Below are 15,244 nucleotides of genomic sequence, written 5' to 3' on the forward strand. Positions count from 1 at the left end.
GGTTTTGTTCATGTTTAATTTCAATTCTAAATTGGCTCTGTTTCATAAGACTTGTTACACCAGAATGACATTCCACTGAGTCTGAGGACCAAACCAATTTGATTCATCCAAGACAATTTTTATATTTGGCTCAGAGCTGAACAGAAATCTCTGGTTTATTCACCTCTTCAGTGTCGTTAGGAGATGTTTCATGTGCAGGATTGTAAATCCCTGGAAACACTGAGTGTGTGAGAGCCTCAGAGGAAGTAACATGTTCATTGTGTGTGCGCCGGCCTGTGTGTTCGCCTTTGTGCCTCTCTACTGTACATCACACAGATTTTAATGGATCTGGAAAGGCTGCCATCCCCAGCAGACCTGTGCCGCTGTAATCCTTCCCCCTCTCATCCCGACTTTCTTAAATGTCAAGTCGTCAGAGCCCGCTGCTAATGAGACACTCGTCCATGGGAAGTAATTAAGCAGCACAGGGGTCCTCTTTTGGGGGGGGGGGGGGGGGGGGGGGGGGGTGAAAGATGAGTGGAGTGGATACAATGGGTGAGCCGAACTCTGTCATGGGGCAATGACTGATAGCACAAACTGATGATTAATGGTAAAAGCTGATGGGAACTGTTGGGTCCCAACAGTTCTGGACTGGGTCAGATCAAACTACTTAAATGACAATGTGACAACAAGAACTTTTTTCATTTCCTTTAAGAATGACATCAAGAAGATCCAACTTAACTAATTTATTAACTAAATGAAGTGAAGATTTACATCAAATTACTGTATACAGTCCCATCCACTTTGATTAATTTTACCTGTCAAGAATGTCACTTCCAGGTGTTCTCAACAATATCCGTTAAAGCAGCATTTGACTTTGATCGCAAATTTTTTTTTCACATTTGTAAAACCCAAGTGATATCCTAATTATCACTAATCCATTAGTTGTTCCGTGCTTATGCACCTGAATCACTTCCCTCATGGTGACCAACTTCAAACATGACTCCATCATAAACACAGTTTCCTACATAACAAACCAAAATATCACTTGGGCCTTTTCGGAAATTTTGTCACGAAGTGCATTGTGGGAATGGGAATTTAACGCAGTAACAATTTTGCTGTCTCTTCATGAGTGCTGAACTCGAATGTCACCTTTACCTCCATCCACCGACTATACTCATTCTTTAAAACAATCCTGGTGGACTGGAGAATGATGTTTTTGTTGAATCTGTGAGAAACCACTTTCGCTTCCCACAATCCACTTTCCGACAAAATTTCCAAAAAGGCCAGAGTGACGTTTCGGTTTGTTATGTAAACAAGCGGACTGTGTTTTGTTGTTCACCGTGAAGGAAGTGATTCAGGTGCATAAGCATGGAAAGACTAATGGATTAGTGATAATTAGGCTAACACTCGGGTTTTACAAATTTGAAAAAAAAAATTGTGATGAAAGTCATACGCTGCTATAAAGATATAACACAGAAAACAATGGCAACTTTCTGGAATAATAGTTCTGATATATCATGTAAACAGAATGGCAGTGTCATTCATTTGATCAATATAAACTGTTTTTGAAGGATGCTAATGTTTCGCTATTATAGGACACAGTTGCAGGTAAATAAAAATGGTTCACCATTAGTCATAACTTTCTTATATTTTAACATTAACAAACGTAGTTGTGCACCATTTGAGGCTGAGCAAGATACATAACATACATAATACAAGATACAAAAACAACAGTAATGGTTGTAAGACATATTTTTCTGTTTGCCATCAACTGTGTGCTAAGTGAGCTAATGTTAGTGTTGCTTCAAGTAAAATTATTTTTTTGTTGGCTAAATTATATTATGAATATACATAGTTTTCAGCTGCATATTAAATCTCCAATCGGTCTACTCATCTACCTTTCAGAGCAAAGGCTAGTCTAATTTTATTAAGGTATCTTATATGTTTCTGATTGGTCATTTGGTTACTAGTGCAAAACTACCTGATGCTGTTTATTCTAAAATGTGTCTTCATTTTCAATCATTACTGGTGTTTCTTTTATGTGCAATTCACTATTAACTTATCCTCAAATGGTACCTAATTACCTAACTTGGATTAAAAGATGACTGATAATAAATTACTATTCCACTGTCATTGCTTGCTAACAACAGTGGGCTAAGCTAGCTAACAATAGTTTCGTTGTGAGTTATTTTAGGACTGGCTGTTAGTGAATAAACCTTAAATTGTTACTGTTACTTTCAAGTGTAAATTGTAGGGCTTTTTAGTGACATTTCTCTAATATTTCAGAACAATTGCAAAGATTTCTGATGGAAGCCTGATCACCTATCTATCACATCAAACACGATCAAATATAAGTCCAGGCAACATATATTAAATCATAGTCTGTTTATGTGTTCTGGTCAGTGATCCAGTCAAGTTTGATGGATTCAGCTGTGAGTAAGGTCACTGTTGAATCCATACCCAGCATTTCTTCTTTTAATTTATTGACTTCAGACAAGCGAGAAACACAGGAGCCCTCTCTAAACCTTGAGGATACCCGCTGTTTGACTTGTGGATCCCATACACACACACACACACACCATTTCTGTTTTTTTCACTCTGTCTGAGAGCTGGACAGACCCCCTGAGCCTAGTTACAGTTGATAAGGTAGTATTGAACAAAGGCTGTTCTTGGAAGGGCTTTGTAAAGGGTCAGTTCTCCAGAGCGTTACTCACATTCTTATTACTGCCCTCCTCTTCTGAAGAGTTGGAGGATTCTTCACCGCTGGATGGGATTGTCTCAAAGTCCTCTGTGTCCATAGAAGGGAGGCGCCGCTGGGTCCAACCTGAATGGAGTTGATACACATATTAACCACCAAGTGTACTCGTAAAAAAAAAAAAAAAAAAAAAAAAAAAGAGTGGAGATTATCAGCCCACTTGGCAGATGATGGAAGTCACTAACGAGACAGAAATATGGCTGCAGAGATAAATAATTTGTTCTACATAATCATGCAAGTTGATGAGTCTCTATGCAATTAAGTCTGTAGCCAGGTTTCAGACTCTGAAGTACCGGCAAACCCTGATTACTGAAAATGCATCACAGAGACAATTTATGAAAAAACATGCAATAACCTGTAATTTAAAAACAGCAGTTAATGTCACAATCAAAGACGTGTTCATAGTTCCATCCAGATCACACTAAAAAATGACTTTTGTTTATCAGGCTACTCAGCGAAAATGTCTCTTATTAGTGTCCAGTATTAAACTTTCTATCTAATACAGAATCATATTTGATAATTTAATACCTGATGAAATGAATTAGCCTAGAAAAACCTGATTTTTATGTGGTCCAGACAAGAATCCTCTGTTCATTTGAATACTACCCAGTCTCTCACTGAAGCAAAGATGGAGAACATTCCTCCCAAATTGCGAATAAAATCGTTATTAATCAAAACGACAAACAGGTTCATGATAGATGATAAGAAGAGACTTGGTAGAAACAGAAAAGCAAAGAGAGAAGGCAGGAGTTGAACCAGGGCCCGCTACAGTACATGGTTCATGTTGTACCCGGTGAGCTACGAGGGCGTCCCATGACCTTGGTTTTTTAATCACAGCTTTCATGCTTCATGGCATGCTCTCCACCAGCCGTTCACTGCTGCAGCTAAAATGTAAGCAGCTCAATTTTCTTACATGATCATCCATCTTCCTCTTGATCACATCCCAGAGGTTTTCAGCGGGGTACAGGTCTGGACATTTTCTTGCACCGATTCAACATCAATAATAGTTGACTACTTTGAGCCACCCGTGCAGTGTATATAGAGTTATGTGAACATCTCTTTTATAAAAGCCAAGTGGTCTCTCTGTGCATGCATTCGTGTGTGTGTCTGGGGATTCACACAAAATCCAGACAAAGCTGACTGCTGCAGTTTGGCATACTTATGTATTTTTGGTCAAGGAACAGACTAGCGAAAACAACAAGTTGATAGGACCAAGTTTTTGGGAGATATTACTAATTTTGGACGACAATACATACTTACAATCATGTTGCTATGGCCAGAACGCTTTGGCGGTGACTGCTGGACAAATGCAGTACAGCATGCATGAATACACAACAGCATAAAAACGACCACATTTAGAACCCGTGGATCCCCATGGGTTAATGTGCTAGTTTTCTGTATATGTGAACCCACTGCCATTTTCAGTGCAATGACAACAGGTAACTATTCTCCCACTTGCATTTTCAGGTGACTAGTAACAAGACACAGAATATGACAGTGCACAGTTTCCATTTTGTTCATTGTGTCCCTATTACCTCAGCAGGTAATGTTGAGTAGCTTTAGTTGCTAATATCAACCTGATGCCCAGCAGCATAAGTAGCATTCCGATGAATTAATGTGCTCAGATGTTCATCTGTATTTAGCAATTGTACAAATGAGGCAACCTGGCCTTTTAAACTGCTTTACAAAGACAGCTGGACAGACTTTCTGTAACCTGTGGTAGAATGTCATGTATATTAAAGCTGCGTATAACTTTTGTCACCAATTTTTCATCAAATCTGTAAAACCGGAGTCACAGCCTAAGTATCACCAATCCATAAGTCTTTCCGTGATTATGCACCTGAATCTCTTCCCTCACAATGAACAATTTCTAAGTGTAGTCCACCATAAACAGTCCATTTGTTTACAAACAGAGCCGGTACATCACTCAGGCATTTTCAGAAATTTGTCGCAACATGCATTGTGCGAAGTGGTGCACCACGCAGCCCCATTATGGCCGCAGTGGCAACAAACACAGAAACGGCTTCATTGCCTCTTGCTACTGCAGTTGTGAGAAGCCCCACTTCCCACAATGCACGTCGTAACAAATTTCTGAAAATTCCTTAAGGTGGTCATACACTGTGTGATTTTAGAGACGATTTCTCACTTGTGCGACTGTTTCTGGGATCAGGCCAGATGTGCCTCTAATCGTGTGTCGTGCTTCGTGCAGTGTACATGGGGTAAGGAGAAGCGATTAACACCTCACGACCACTTCACGACCAGCAATCGTGTGTTCGCGAGGAAAACGGAGCTGTTTGAAATCCTGCTCACTCCTCGTGAGTGTATCGCACTGTCAAAGCAGTGCCACGAGCCGATGGGCCTCAAATTCTCACACTGTGCATGCACCAATATAATAATAGCCAGCTACTGTAAGCTAATTCTAAGCTTACAGTAGCTGGCTATTGGCCTAGTGCAGTTTAGCTTTTGCCGCTTACCTCTAGTTCCCGCTGTAGGACTGACAGCCCATACTGTCCACATCTGGCCAACCAATTCCTGCACCAAACATGTTCTTGTTTTTTCTTCTTTTCTGATTCCCCGCAGATAATGGCACATATTGCCAAAGCAGCTCGTTGGTTTTTGTTTAGCACTACCATTTCGTGACTCAAGCTAATACACAATCGTCTATGCACTTTTGGATTCCTTGGTATTTTAACGTTGTATTTCTGGATACAACACTGGAACTTGTGGTGCGTCCTCTGGTGTATGGTCCTACAGTGTGAGCAGTCAGGTCGCATACGAGCATCAGTCCGTACAGTGTGAGAACATAAATTGTGAGCCTGACTTTACGATTGATTCGCACAGGTTGAGATAGAGCTGCGTGATCGAAATACGATCGAAATAATCGCACAGTGTATGGCCGCCTTTAGTGACCTACTGGCTCTGTTTGTAAACAAATGTGTTGTTTATGGTGGAGAACACTTCAAAATTGTTCACTGTGAGGGAAAAAAAATTCAGAGATTCAGGTGCATAATCACAGAAAGACTTACAGATTTGTGATGCTCAGGCTATGACTTGGGTTTTACAGATTTGATGAAAGATTGGTGATGAAAGTCATACATAACTTTAAGTTCAAGGACATAATTTTGGCCATAGTGTTTAGAGTTCTATTGATCATATGGACTAATTTTTAGCCAAGTTTCTATGACCACACACATGTAATTCTTAGTTCCTGTATTAAGATACAACCAGTATATACAGGAAATACGTACGTTTAAAAATATATATCAACAGACCAAAGTGTGAAGTACTAGTGTGACATCCCTTAGCACTGAATGACCTTTACTTTTATTGAGACACCAGGTTTCATTTAGCATGTCAAACATTTCCTATTGTCTGGACTAGTTTTTGTTGTTGAAGGTCACACTATATACTGACTTAAGCCTCTAGATGTCATTTAGGTTTGATATTTTCGGTGCTTTTAATACTGTGCATATATTTCCTGTATTTCTTGTTGCATCTAAAGAAAATAGACTGAGAAATAATTATGCATGCTCAATTCAACCCTGCAAAAACAACAAAGCTAAGGGTAGCCACATGTTTCTCCACAGTACGGTACATAAAACACTATAAAGTAATGTAATATATGAAAAAACTAGAGGCATAACTTGGGGATTGTTTTTCAAGGGTACTTTTCTACATGCTGGAAAGGAAGATTTAGTCAAATATCAGGAATTAAACTCTGAAACAATAAAACATAGTAAAATCATGGTAACTCTTCTATACCAAAAGGTTAAATGAAACAATTCATTTATTCAAGTTAAAAAAAACTCAAAGCAGAAACGGGTTCCACCAAAACAATAATACAAATAAATGATAGACAGGTCTTGGTCTGAAGTTGTTACCTGGTTGGGAGGTGGATCTAGGGACGGCTGAGGTGCCACCAGCAGCACTACCAGTACTGCTAATCATGCTCTGACGTTTCCCGACTGCAGCCATAGCACCACGTAAAGTATCTGAAGGGAAGCCAAACGCTTTATACCATCCTGTTTATGACCGAGGTCACTCAACTACAACCACAGTTTCACATGAGAGGGGAACCGGGACGAAAATCCAGTCTGTGTGGTTTCACACAACTACTCTATGCATGCGGAAATGAACCAAGCCTAAAAAAAAACCCACAACCAAAACAATTTACTGATGTGATTTTCCATTGATTGTCATGCAATTTCAAACATCACATCACTTTACACAACATAACGCAAATCAATAACACAGCAAGAACCAAACAGAAAAAGTGGAATCTTAACAAGCACACTAATACATGCACACATACACAAAATGAAATAAATATTAAGCTCAAACATCTAACATGCTTTGTGCAGGTAAATTAAAAAAAGACAAATCTCAGCACATTGATGTACCTTCATAACCGAATGGAGTGGGATCGCTCTTTATCTCATGTCTCTTGCTCTTTATGCTAGAAGAGAGAGGACCTGGCCAAAGAAAATACAGGCAACCAATAAGAAGCATGATTAGTCCACCTCAAACGAACCGTCTGACATCACTTAGAGCAAAGCCCCCTTCTGACATGAAATGAGTCACATTAACTTCAGTCTTTTTGTTTGTGGCTTCATCCAGACACAGGTGCCATTTATGAAAATGTTAATGACTCCAATCAGACAGTTATGGTACGAGCCACAACATTTATGCAATTTCTAGATAACAGCAAGGAGCCGGAAAACAATATGGAGAACAGCGTTGAATAAACACTCAACATTTGTCTGTTTGGTGGAAAACAAAGGCTTCCAATCATTTTTCATTAGTCATCAATCATTTAATAATGTTAATTATTTCCAAAACGGATGTCCTGGACTTTCATACATTGTGACAGTGGACAAACTGCAAAAACAGCCCCACTAGAAAGAAGCCAAATATTCTTAAATATAAGCAAACTTTCTAGTACTAAGCAAGTACGCACATTTTGCTTGACTAGAAATCTAGCCTAGCAAAATTTGTCAAACCACAAAAACCATAACCTCAACCACAATGTGCCTGGAACATCTTTTTAAAAAGCCCAGATTTAAGCAAGTTTTGCTTATCCTCCAGTTGGTATATCATGCAACCTATTGCTTTAACTTGTTACTTGTAAAATTTAGTTGAATAGTGTAAAAGTATAGTATAAATAGTATATAAATAATGGATTTCCCCTAAGGATCAATAAAGTTAATCTGTATCTGAATGTTACCTGAACATCTAAAATTACCTAACATATATTTACAACAAAATTAGATATGTATTTTTAAAATTAGATAACTGTTGTAATGAAGAATATGCTTGACAAGTTTACTTTACATTCATCTCCCAGAAACAAGGCTTTTCAGACTATGCAAAGCTAAAAAAAAAAAAAAAAAGAAAGCAAAACAAGTGGTGGCATAACAAACCCCACCCCTCGCACATATTGTAGCTTATTTTGGCATCGATCCTGCTGATGTCATCATGTCTATACGTGTGGTGACATCAGCATATGAATTGCCTCTATAAACTGTATGTGCCAAGTTTGAAGTAAATTGAAACAAAATTGATGCTTTTATAGACATTTGAAATTTCGCCCATTATAAGTAAATGGGAGAAGAAAAAAGATTTTAAAAATTCAATACAAATTTTACCTTTGACCTACTTTTCCCAAAAAATATAATGACATCTATTCTGGGTCACTGGCAATCTATAAACCCACTTTGGTATGAATTCAACCAACAGTTTTGCTGCTGCAGACATTTGAAATTTCACCCATTATAAGTAAATAGGGGGGAAAAAAAAAGATTTTAAAATGCATAAAAAATTTGTACTTTGACCTACTTTTCCTAAAATTTAGTCAGATCTATTCTGGGTCACTGGCAATCTATAAACCCAATTTAATATGAATTCAACCAACAGTAGTTTTACTGCTGGAGTGTTAACAAACAAACCAAACCAAAATCAATACCCCTTGCCTCCTCTTCAGGGGTTGGGGTAAAAAAAAAACAAAAAAAACACCTAAAACAAAACAGTCAGACATATTGGGCAATCAGGTCAGTTCTCTGTCAAGATTTACATTCACATTAAGGAAAGACAATCCCATCCAATCCCATAAAAAAGACACTGTGACATCAACACTAGAGGCTGTGTGTTGCTGTATCACAAATGCACCAGTATATGTTCACTCAGTATTAGTGGAAAATATGGATGATAATTAATTTCTGGGGCCAAAAAGCCACAGCAATATCCTTGACTTCTTTTGGTCAAATGTTAGTGAAAAACAGCCTTTATGCACAGAAAAAAAGCAGAACAAAAGCAGACCGAGTTTTAAGAGTGCAAGGGAAACTTCAGTAGCGCTCCTCTGGTGTTTTTAATTTGTCTCCTGCCTCTGCCTGCTGAAAATGAACTTCTCATCTGTATTCTTGGCGTAAATTGCACTTGTACTGCCACTTTGAATGTCACACTGCGTTCCAAATGTCAGCTTATCAAAATTCTTATTTCCTTACCATTCCTTTAAAAAAAAAAAGTATCTCTACTCATTTGCAGCTTTTCCCCCTTTAACATTGTTTTGATTCTCACAAGAAGCTTGACTTTCTCTATGCATCTCATAAATTTCAAGAGAGTCATAAATGGGGAGAAGGTAATAAGAAAATGGCTTTTTTCGTCTCCTTCCTATACATGCCCGCACATACGCCCCCTTTTCTCATAAATGATTAAATTCAAGTTTGAGTTTTGGTCAAGGGTGACACACAATGCATGAAATTGCAATTGCATTTTCACAAAATCATACCCTGCATGTACCAAAGGCCAAACCTGTATAAACAATGTTTTCTTATCTTGGAAGTTTTTCTATTCGATCATTCTTTTTACTTTAAACATTAACCCTTTATAAAGACACATTTGATTATTCTTTGTACGTAACAGCATGAAACATCACACATACACACACACACACATTAACACATCTCCCAAACCCAAGACTGTACATTATTCATGTTCTCTCGCCAAAGTGTAAGAAAGAAAATATCAGGAGAAAAATAAAGAAAGAGAGTAACGACACCAGAGGGCTAATCAGGTACCTTTTGTGCGTCGTGCGGCGAAGGTAGAGGAAGAGGAGGAGGCGAGAGAGGAGGTGAGAGAGAAGCGGCGGGGGACCTCTGCCTCCTTAGCAGCAGGTTCTATAGCCGGAGACGGTCAGGGAGGAGGGGGTGGGGGGCAAAAATAGGAAGGGCAAAAATAGCAGAAAGTGAAGATGGAAGGAATGAAGAGAAAAAACAGTGGTGGATTTCAGAAATTGGGGTAGTTGCCAGATGTGTAAAAGAAGGCGAAAAGGATGACAAAGTGAGACAAAGAATAAGATAAAGCACGGTTAGTTATTATCAGCTCTCGCATTGTCCTCATATCAAATCACAAAGTTTTTTATGATAAAACCGTGACTACTCATCCAGCAGGCAGATATCTGAATATGAGTGAGGTTTGTCCAGACAGTTCAAATGTAATCCATTACAATAGTGACAGTGCAAGAAAATGAAAATGTATGGAAAAAGGTGAAATGTATGAAATAAAGAAAACATCAACTCCAGGTTTTTTAAGACGCTTCCAGTCACATGTTCATTGACATCAGATGGAGTTAAGTGTGTTAACCCTTTTAAGACTGCCATTATAAGAGACTACCTAGGTGTCTGCATGTTTTCTTTGCAATAAAAGTGTCAGAGAATGTCTTTTTTACCAATTCTTTTGCACCGTTGTTTCCAGGAAGAACTTAACTTTCAACATCTGGCCATTAATTATTATTATTATTATAAAGAATACAGGCTTAACGTAAAGTCTTGAGCAGTTTTTCAAATCACTCTTTTGTGTTAGAAAGGCAGCAGACATCTCAAAACCTGTTGATTTAGTTTTGTACTAGTGTAGTTTTTACCCTCAGCCGCACTGGCCACAGGGTATAGTCATCAGTTGGTCATCCGTCCGTCTGTCTGTCCAAAAACTTTGCCATGCACTGATAATTCAGGCCACTGGGGGCAGTAATGCGCCCGATAAGTCAGAGGGTTTTCAAGTGTGCACACATTGTTTTTTTTTTTTTTTGCAGCTGACAGAGCCTACTGACTATCCTTAGTGCAAGTTTGACATGTTTTCCAGAGAATATGCCAAGAAAAACTCACACTAATCATCAAGTATTATGTTGACCTTTGGGGATCAAACATTATCTGTTGACTATTTTAGAAAACGGTTTGAGGTTCTTTTTTACTGTGGATGTGAATAAATTCTTGAAAGATGTTAATGTATATTGGAACATAGATATGGAAGTAATTGCTGGGGTGCAGTTCATTAACATGATAAGAGAAGTCCCATTAGATTTAAATCACAGTATATAAAGTGACAGCCTGTCACTCATTGGCAGCCTGAATACCTCAGTATACCTGATGCAACATCACCGTAACACAAAAGTGATGTGTAGGTTTTATTTATTTATTTGCGCTAACAGGGCTTTCATCATCTCATTCTCCACCATGTAGAAAGTTGATTTAGTGTAAAGTCAGTTGTGTTGTAAATGTGCTAGGCAGGCCAGATGGAGAGGCCTTTTCTTCAGTTTATTGAGCGGACTCTGTGCAGTGGTGAACAGACGGAAGCAGCACCCACTAGTACTGTTAATGGACAGTCCTATTCAGCAGGTAGACTTCTGCCATTGATCTGCCATTGATTTCTGTCTCATAGAGCAGACACTGCATTCATTGAAGGATTCAGGAGTGTGTGCATGTGTTGTATGGCAGTAGGTGTTTATGAGGCATTTATACAAGAGGAGCTGCTGCCATGATGAGGCTATTATTTAAAATACAGGTTTAGGGTTAAGATCAGCATTAACATGTAAAGTCTGGTCTGGCTGTGAGCAATGTGATATCGTGACTTGTGTAAAGAAACACGGCACTTTTAATTGGTGTGTTATCTGGACGCATTATCGGCTTTCCGCGTGTTTGTTCACACTGCGTCAAATACCACGCACTGAGGGTTATGTGAACCAGAGATCTTGGTATAAATTCACACATGATCATATGCTGTTGAATAACATGCGAAAGGTCGAATATCTGTTTTCTGTTTGCTCAGTTATTGCTTTTGTATATCACAGATTTGTTACTGCTTGTACTTAATTGATTTTCTACTGCACAGAGACTTTGTTTTAATGTTCTTTCTCTTGCTGTTGCCCCTTCTCAGAGGGCCTCGGTATTGGTTTGGGCATGGGGGGAAAATCTATATAAAATTCAATGTATAATGTATGCACTGTAATTCCACTTCTTTGTATGTACTGGTACATTGCTCAAAAAAAAATATAAAAAAAAAAAGAAAGAAAATGCGCACATTTTGCACTCCAAATGCTATAAGAACTGGCAGGACATACAACGCGATTTTACAAGCTCAGTCTCCTGTGAGAGTATCATAACATGAGCACAATGAGTTAATTCTGTAATGAAAAATTAATCTGTCAAGGCTTTCCACCAAAATGTAGACCTGGCTCCAAATGACCCCAAAGGCACTAGGGTGGTCTTGTCTTGTAAAAGAACTGGAGGTAGTCACAATGACCTTCTCCAATGGTTTGTGGATTTCTGCTTTGAAGCTTTCCTTCATTTTTTGCAAGGGTGACCACTTTGTTTGACAGGTAATAAATGAACCTCACCAAGAAAGACAACATCTAACTTAAAGATACAGGGTTAACTCGCAAATGTTCTAAAAACAACAATTAATTTCAGTTACTTCCTAAACGCTGTCAATCACAGAAGCCTACAGAGAATTCATTATTTTTTAAGGTAAATTGAGTGAGAATTTTTTGGAGCCAGCACCTAGGTTTATATATTTTACAGTGGTTCTCAACTGGTCTGGCTTCAGGACCCACTATCACCCCTCAATGACAAGCTGTGGCTATAACTGATAACCGTTTAACTTCTCAAATTTAATCAATAAAAAGATGGTGTGTTTTGAATCTGAGATAATACAGAATATCACACTGTGAAAACACAGAAGACAAGTTTAGTGATAAACCAAACTGACCAGTAGGTGGTGATGCTAAATATGGAAATATTCCCTTTAACACTAAATTGGGTACATTTGAACCAAAACCAAAAATGTGCACTCGGTTAAAAATTAAAACTACCTTCAGTCACTTATTCAAGCATTAAACACACTGTGGTTTTTGTCCTCCATATGTGATGTAGTCGTTGTCATACCTGGGTTTTGCCATGATATGAATAAAAACTTTTGGGTCTTCTTTTATGCTGTGAAATGTCTGGTGTTAATTAGCATATCACAGCACATTACCGCCAAGTACTGTTGGGGAATGTGAATGGGTGGTGCTCAGCTCCATAACAAATACAGCACAGGATTGGTTTCTTAACATTATTTTTTGCCCAGACAAAGGCTTGTGACCCTCTGTAAACAGGTTTGTGACCCACTTTTGGGTTGCGACCCACCAGTTGAGAATCACTGCTTTAATATACTTCTGCATTTCCTTCAGTTTCAAGCTACAGTTACTGCTGCATGGCTTTGTTCATTGTAAAAAATCTTGGATGGAGATGGCACCGTTATGCCTTTTTCATTATCTGGAGTATCTTTATTATGATAAAAAAATCAGGCTCCATCGATGTATTTATTAAGCATTGTCTTTCTACATCCATATAATTTTTAATTGAGATTCTCTTGAAAATGTCTTCAGCTAGATTACTGTGGGTTTTTTGTTTCACCAGTTGATCTAGTCCATTACCTGACCCCCGCTCCCCTCCGACCCAACCCATCATTCTCATTAGCGGTGCATGTGGTCCACTACTACAAGAAAAGCAGAACCTGGAGTCAAGTCCTGTCCTCCTCCCAAAATGTTAATATGCTCCCAAATGTCATGAGAGCTCTAATGTGAGTGGGTGACATTTAGTGCTGCGCCGCACTGGAGAATTTAGCCTCGCCGCCGTGTCACTGCTGCAGGGACTCTATTTCCCCTGTCCATTTTTCTGTCTCCTGCTGTCTTCCACAGTGCATCTTCTGTCTTTTCCTAAACTATATTGTCCCTATGGCATTAAGAAAGATGCATATGACTCGTGAACAGATAAAGCAGAGTAAATGGCCTTTACAGTGCACAGAAAGATTCATCCAGTAAGACGAGACACACAATTCAATACGTGAAGTCGGGACTGGAAGGACAATAAGAGGGACTGATGGATTCAGTCCAAGGATGTTTACGATGACGAATGTAAGAAAAAGATGAAAAACAAAGAACAGATATTGACGACTATGACGTCACAGTGACACGACTGATAATGATGATTTTTGAGGTGACGCAAAATGTCATCATACTCCTTTTACCTGCAGGAAGAGATCTCCTGTTGGAAAGGCCCTGTAAGGTGAAGCGTTTCCTAGCATTAGCAGCCGAGTGGGTTGATTGGCTGACTGAAGCATCAGCTGAGTGGGAAAGTAAGAAGGAGTCAGAGTTAGTACAAGTTAGTTAATTAGCAAGGAAAAAAGGAAGAATGGAGCAAAGGACTGCTTGAAGAACCTTCACTTGGTACCAAAACTATTTTAATATCTTGTTTCAGCAAAGTATAAATTTGGCAGAAACAGGAAATATGAGAAAATAAGAAATCCACCCAGAGAGTTAGTGATTTGTTGTGATTTTAAAACAGCCATGGGGTGTTGTTAGGTATAACGTAACCTCCCTTTACTGTTCACTAATCACTGTAATGGTTTAAACACATACCTGGCATGGCTTCATAAAACTCACACATAGCAAGAAAAAATGCCAACTTTCTTCCAGCAAGTAATGTAGTTCTTCAGTAACATTTAGCAGTATAGCTGCCAAGCAACACACAGATGTAACTGAAAGCATTCTTAAAGACTGGCTGATTAACATTTATGTGGGCATCACCCTTAATGGCACACTTGTTGAAGAATTGTCCAATTACATAAGCCCTCCTCTATGCTAGTACAGGGATGTTTGACTCTGAAAAGGTGAATTTTAATTGTGCTCTGCCAGAAGGAAGGATATTACTCCGGCATCTACTCTTATTGTAGTTTCTGCTCTAGGAAGATTGGATGAAGGATTCACTTTTATGCTCTGTCACCGATATGATTTTTCCGCCTCTAGGCAGCATCGCAGTCTTTGAGTAGTTTTCTCGTACAACACCTGATGGACCACACAGTCTTTTCAGCAGTCATGTTTTCCAATCTTGACTTTTCCAGCTCATCACTTAATTTATGTACGTCTCCTTTCATTTTTATCTCTCCATAACACTTTGAAGTAATACTAATACTGATGCAGTGCAGTCACAGGTGCGTATTTATAGGGTGCTTTGAACGTAACTCAGTCAATGATAATCAAGAACCGGAACTATCCATTTTATAGTAATGATTTTAACAACAGTTGAGCCAAACACTGTTAACAGCTTTCTAGACTTTGTTGCTGCTCACTGATAAGGCCAGGTTTTGGTTGGTAGTGTAGGTCAGTGTTGAGGTTTGATATATGTCCCTTATGAGGAGCCT

At 38.8% G+C, this 15,244-nt stretch overlaps 1 protein-coding gene across 5 annotated transcripts in view; it reads right to left on the reverse strand.

The window, feature by feature from the left end:
- Positions 1 to 15,244, reverse strand: part of mcf2l2 (MCF.2 cell line derived transforming sequence-like 2) — a 241,474-nt gene that overhangs the window by 19,826 nt on the left and 206,404 nt on the right. For 2 of the 5 annotated variants that reach the window (XM_030133254.1, XM_030133255.1), the window contains exons 28-32: positions 14,072 to 14,167; positions 9,808 to 9,906; positions 7,135 to 7,206; positions 6,616 to 6,726; positions 2,694 to 2,803 (exon numbers count right to left, since the gene is read on the reverse strand). In XM_030133254.1, coding sequence (XP_029989114.1) covers positions 2,694 to 2,803; positions 6,616 to 6,726; positions 7,135 to 7,206; positions 9,808 to 9,906; positions 14,072 to 14,167 — 488 coding nt within the window. The remainder of the gene's footprint in view (positions 1 to 2,693; positions 2,804 to 6,615; positions 6,727 to 7,134; positions 7,207 to 9,807; positions 9,907 to 14,071; positions 14,168 to 15,244) is intronic. The other 3 variants (XM_030133256.1, XM_030133257.1, XM_030133258.1) reach the window with 3 other exon arrangements.

This window comes from Sphaeramia orbicularis, chromosome 4, assembly GCF_902148855.1.
Source record: "Sphaeramia orbicularis chromosome 4, fSphaOr1.1, whole genome shotgun sequence".
Lineage (NCBI taxonomy): Eukaryota > Metazoa > Chordata > Actinopteri > Kurtiformes > Apogonidae > Sphaeramia > Sphaeramia orbicularis.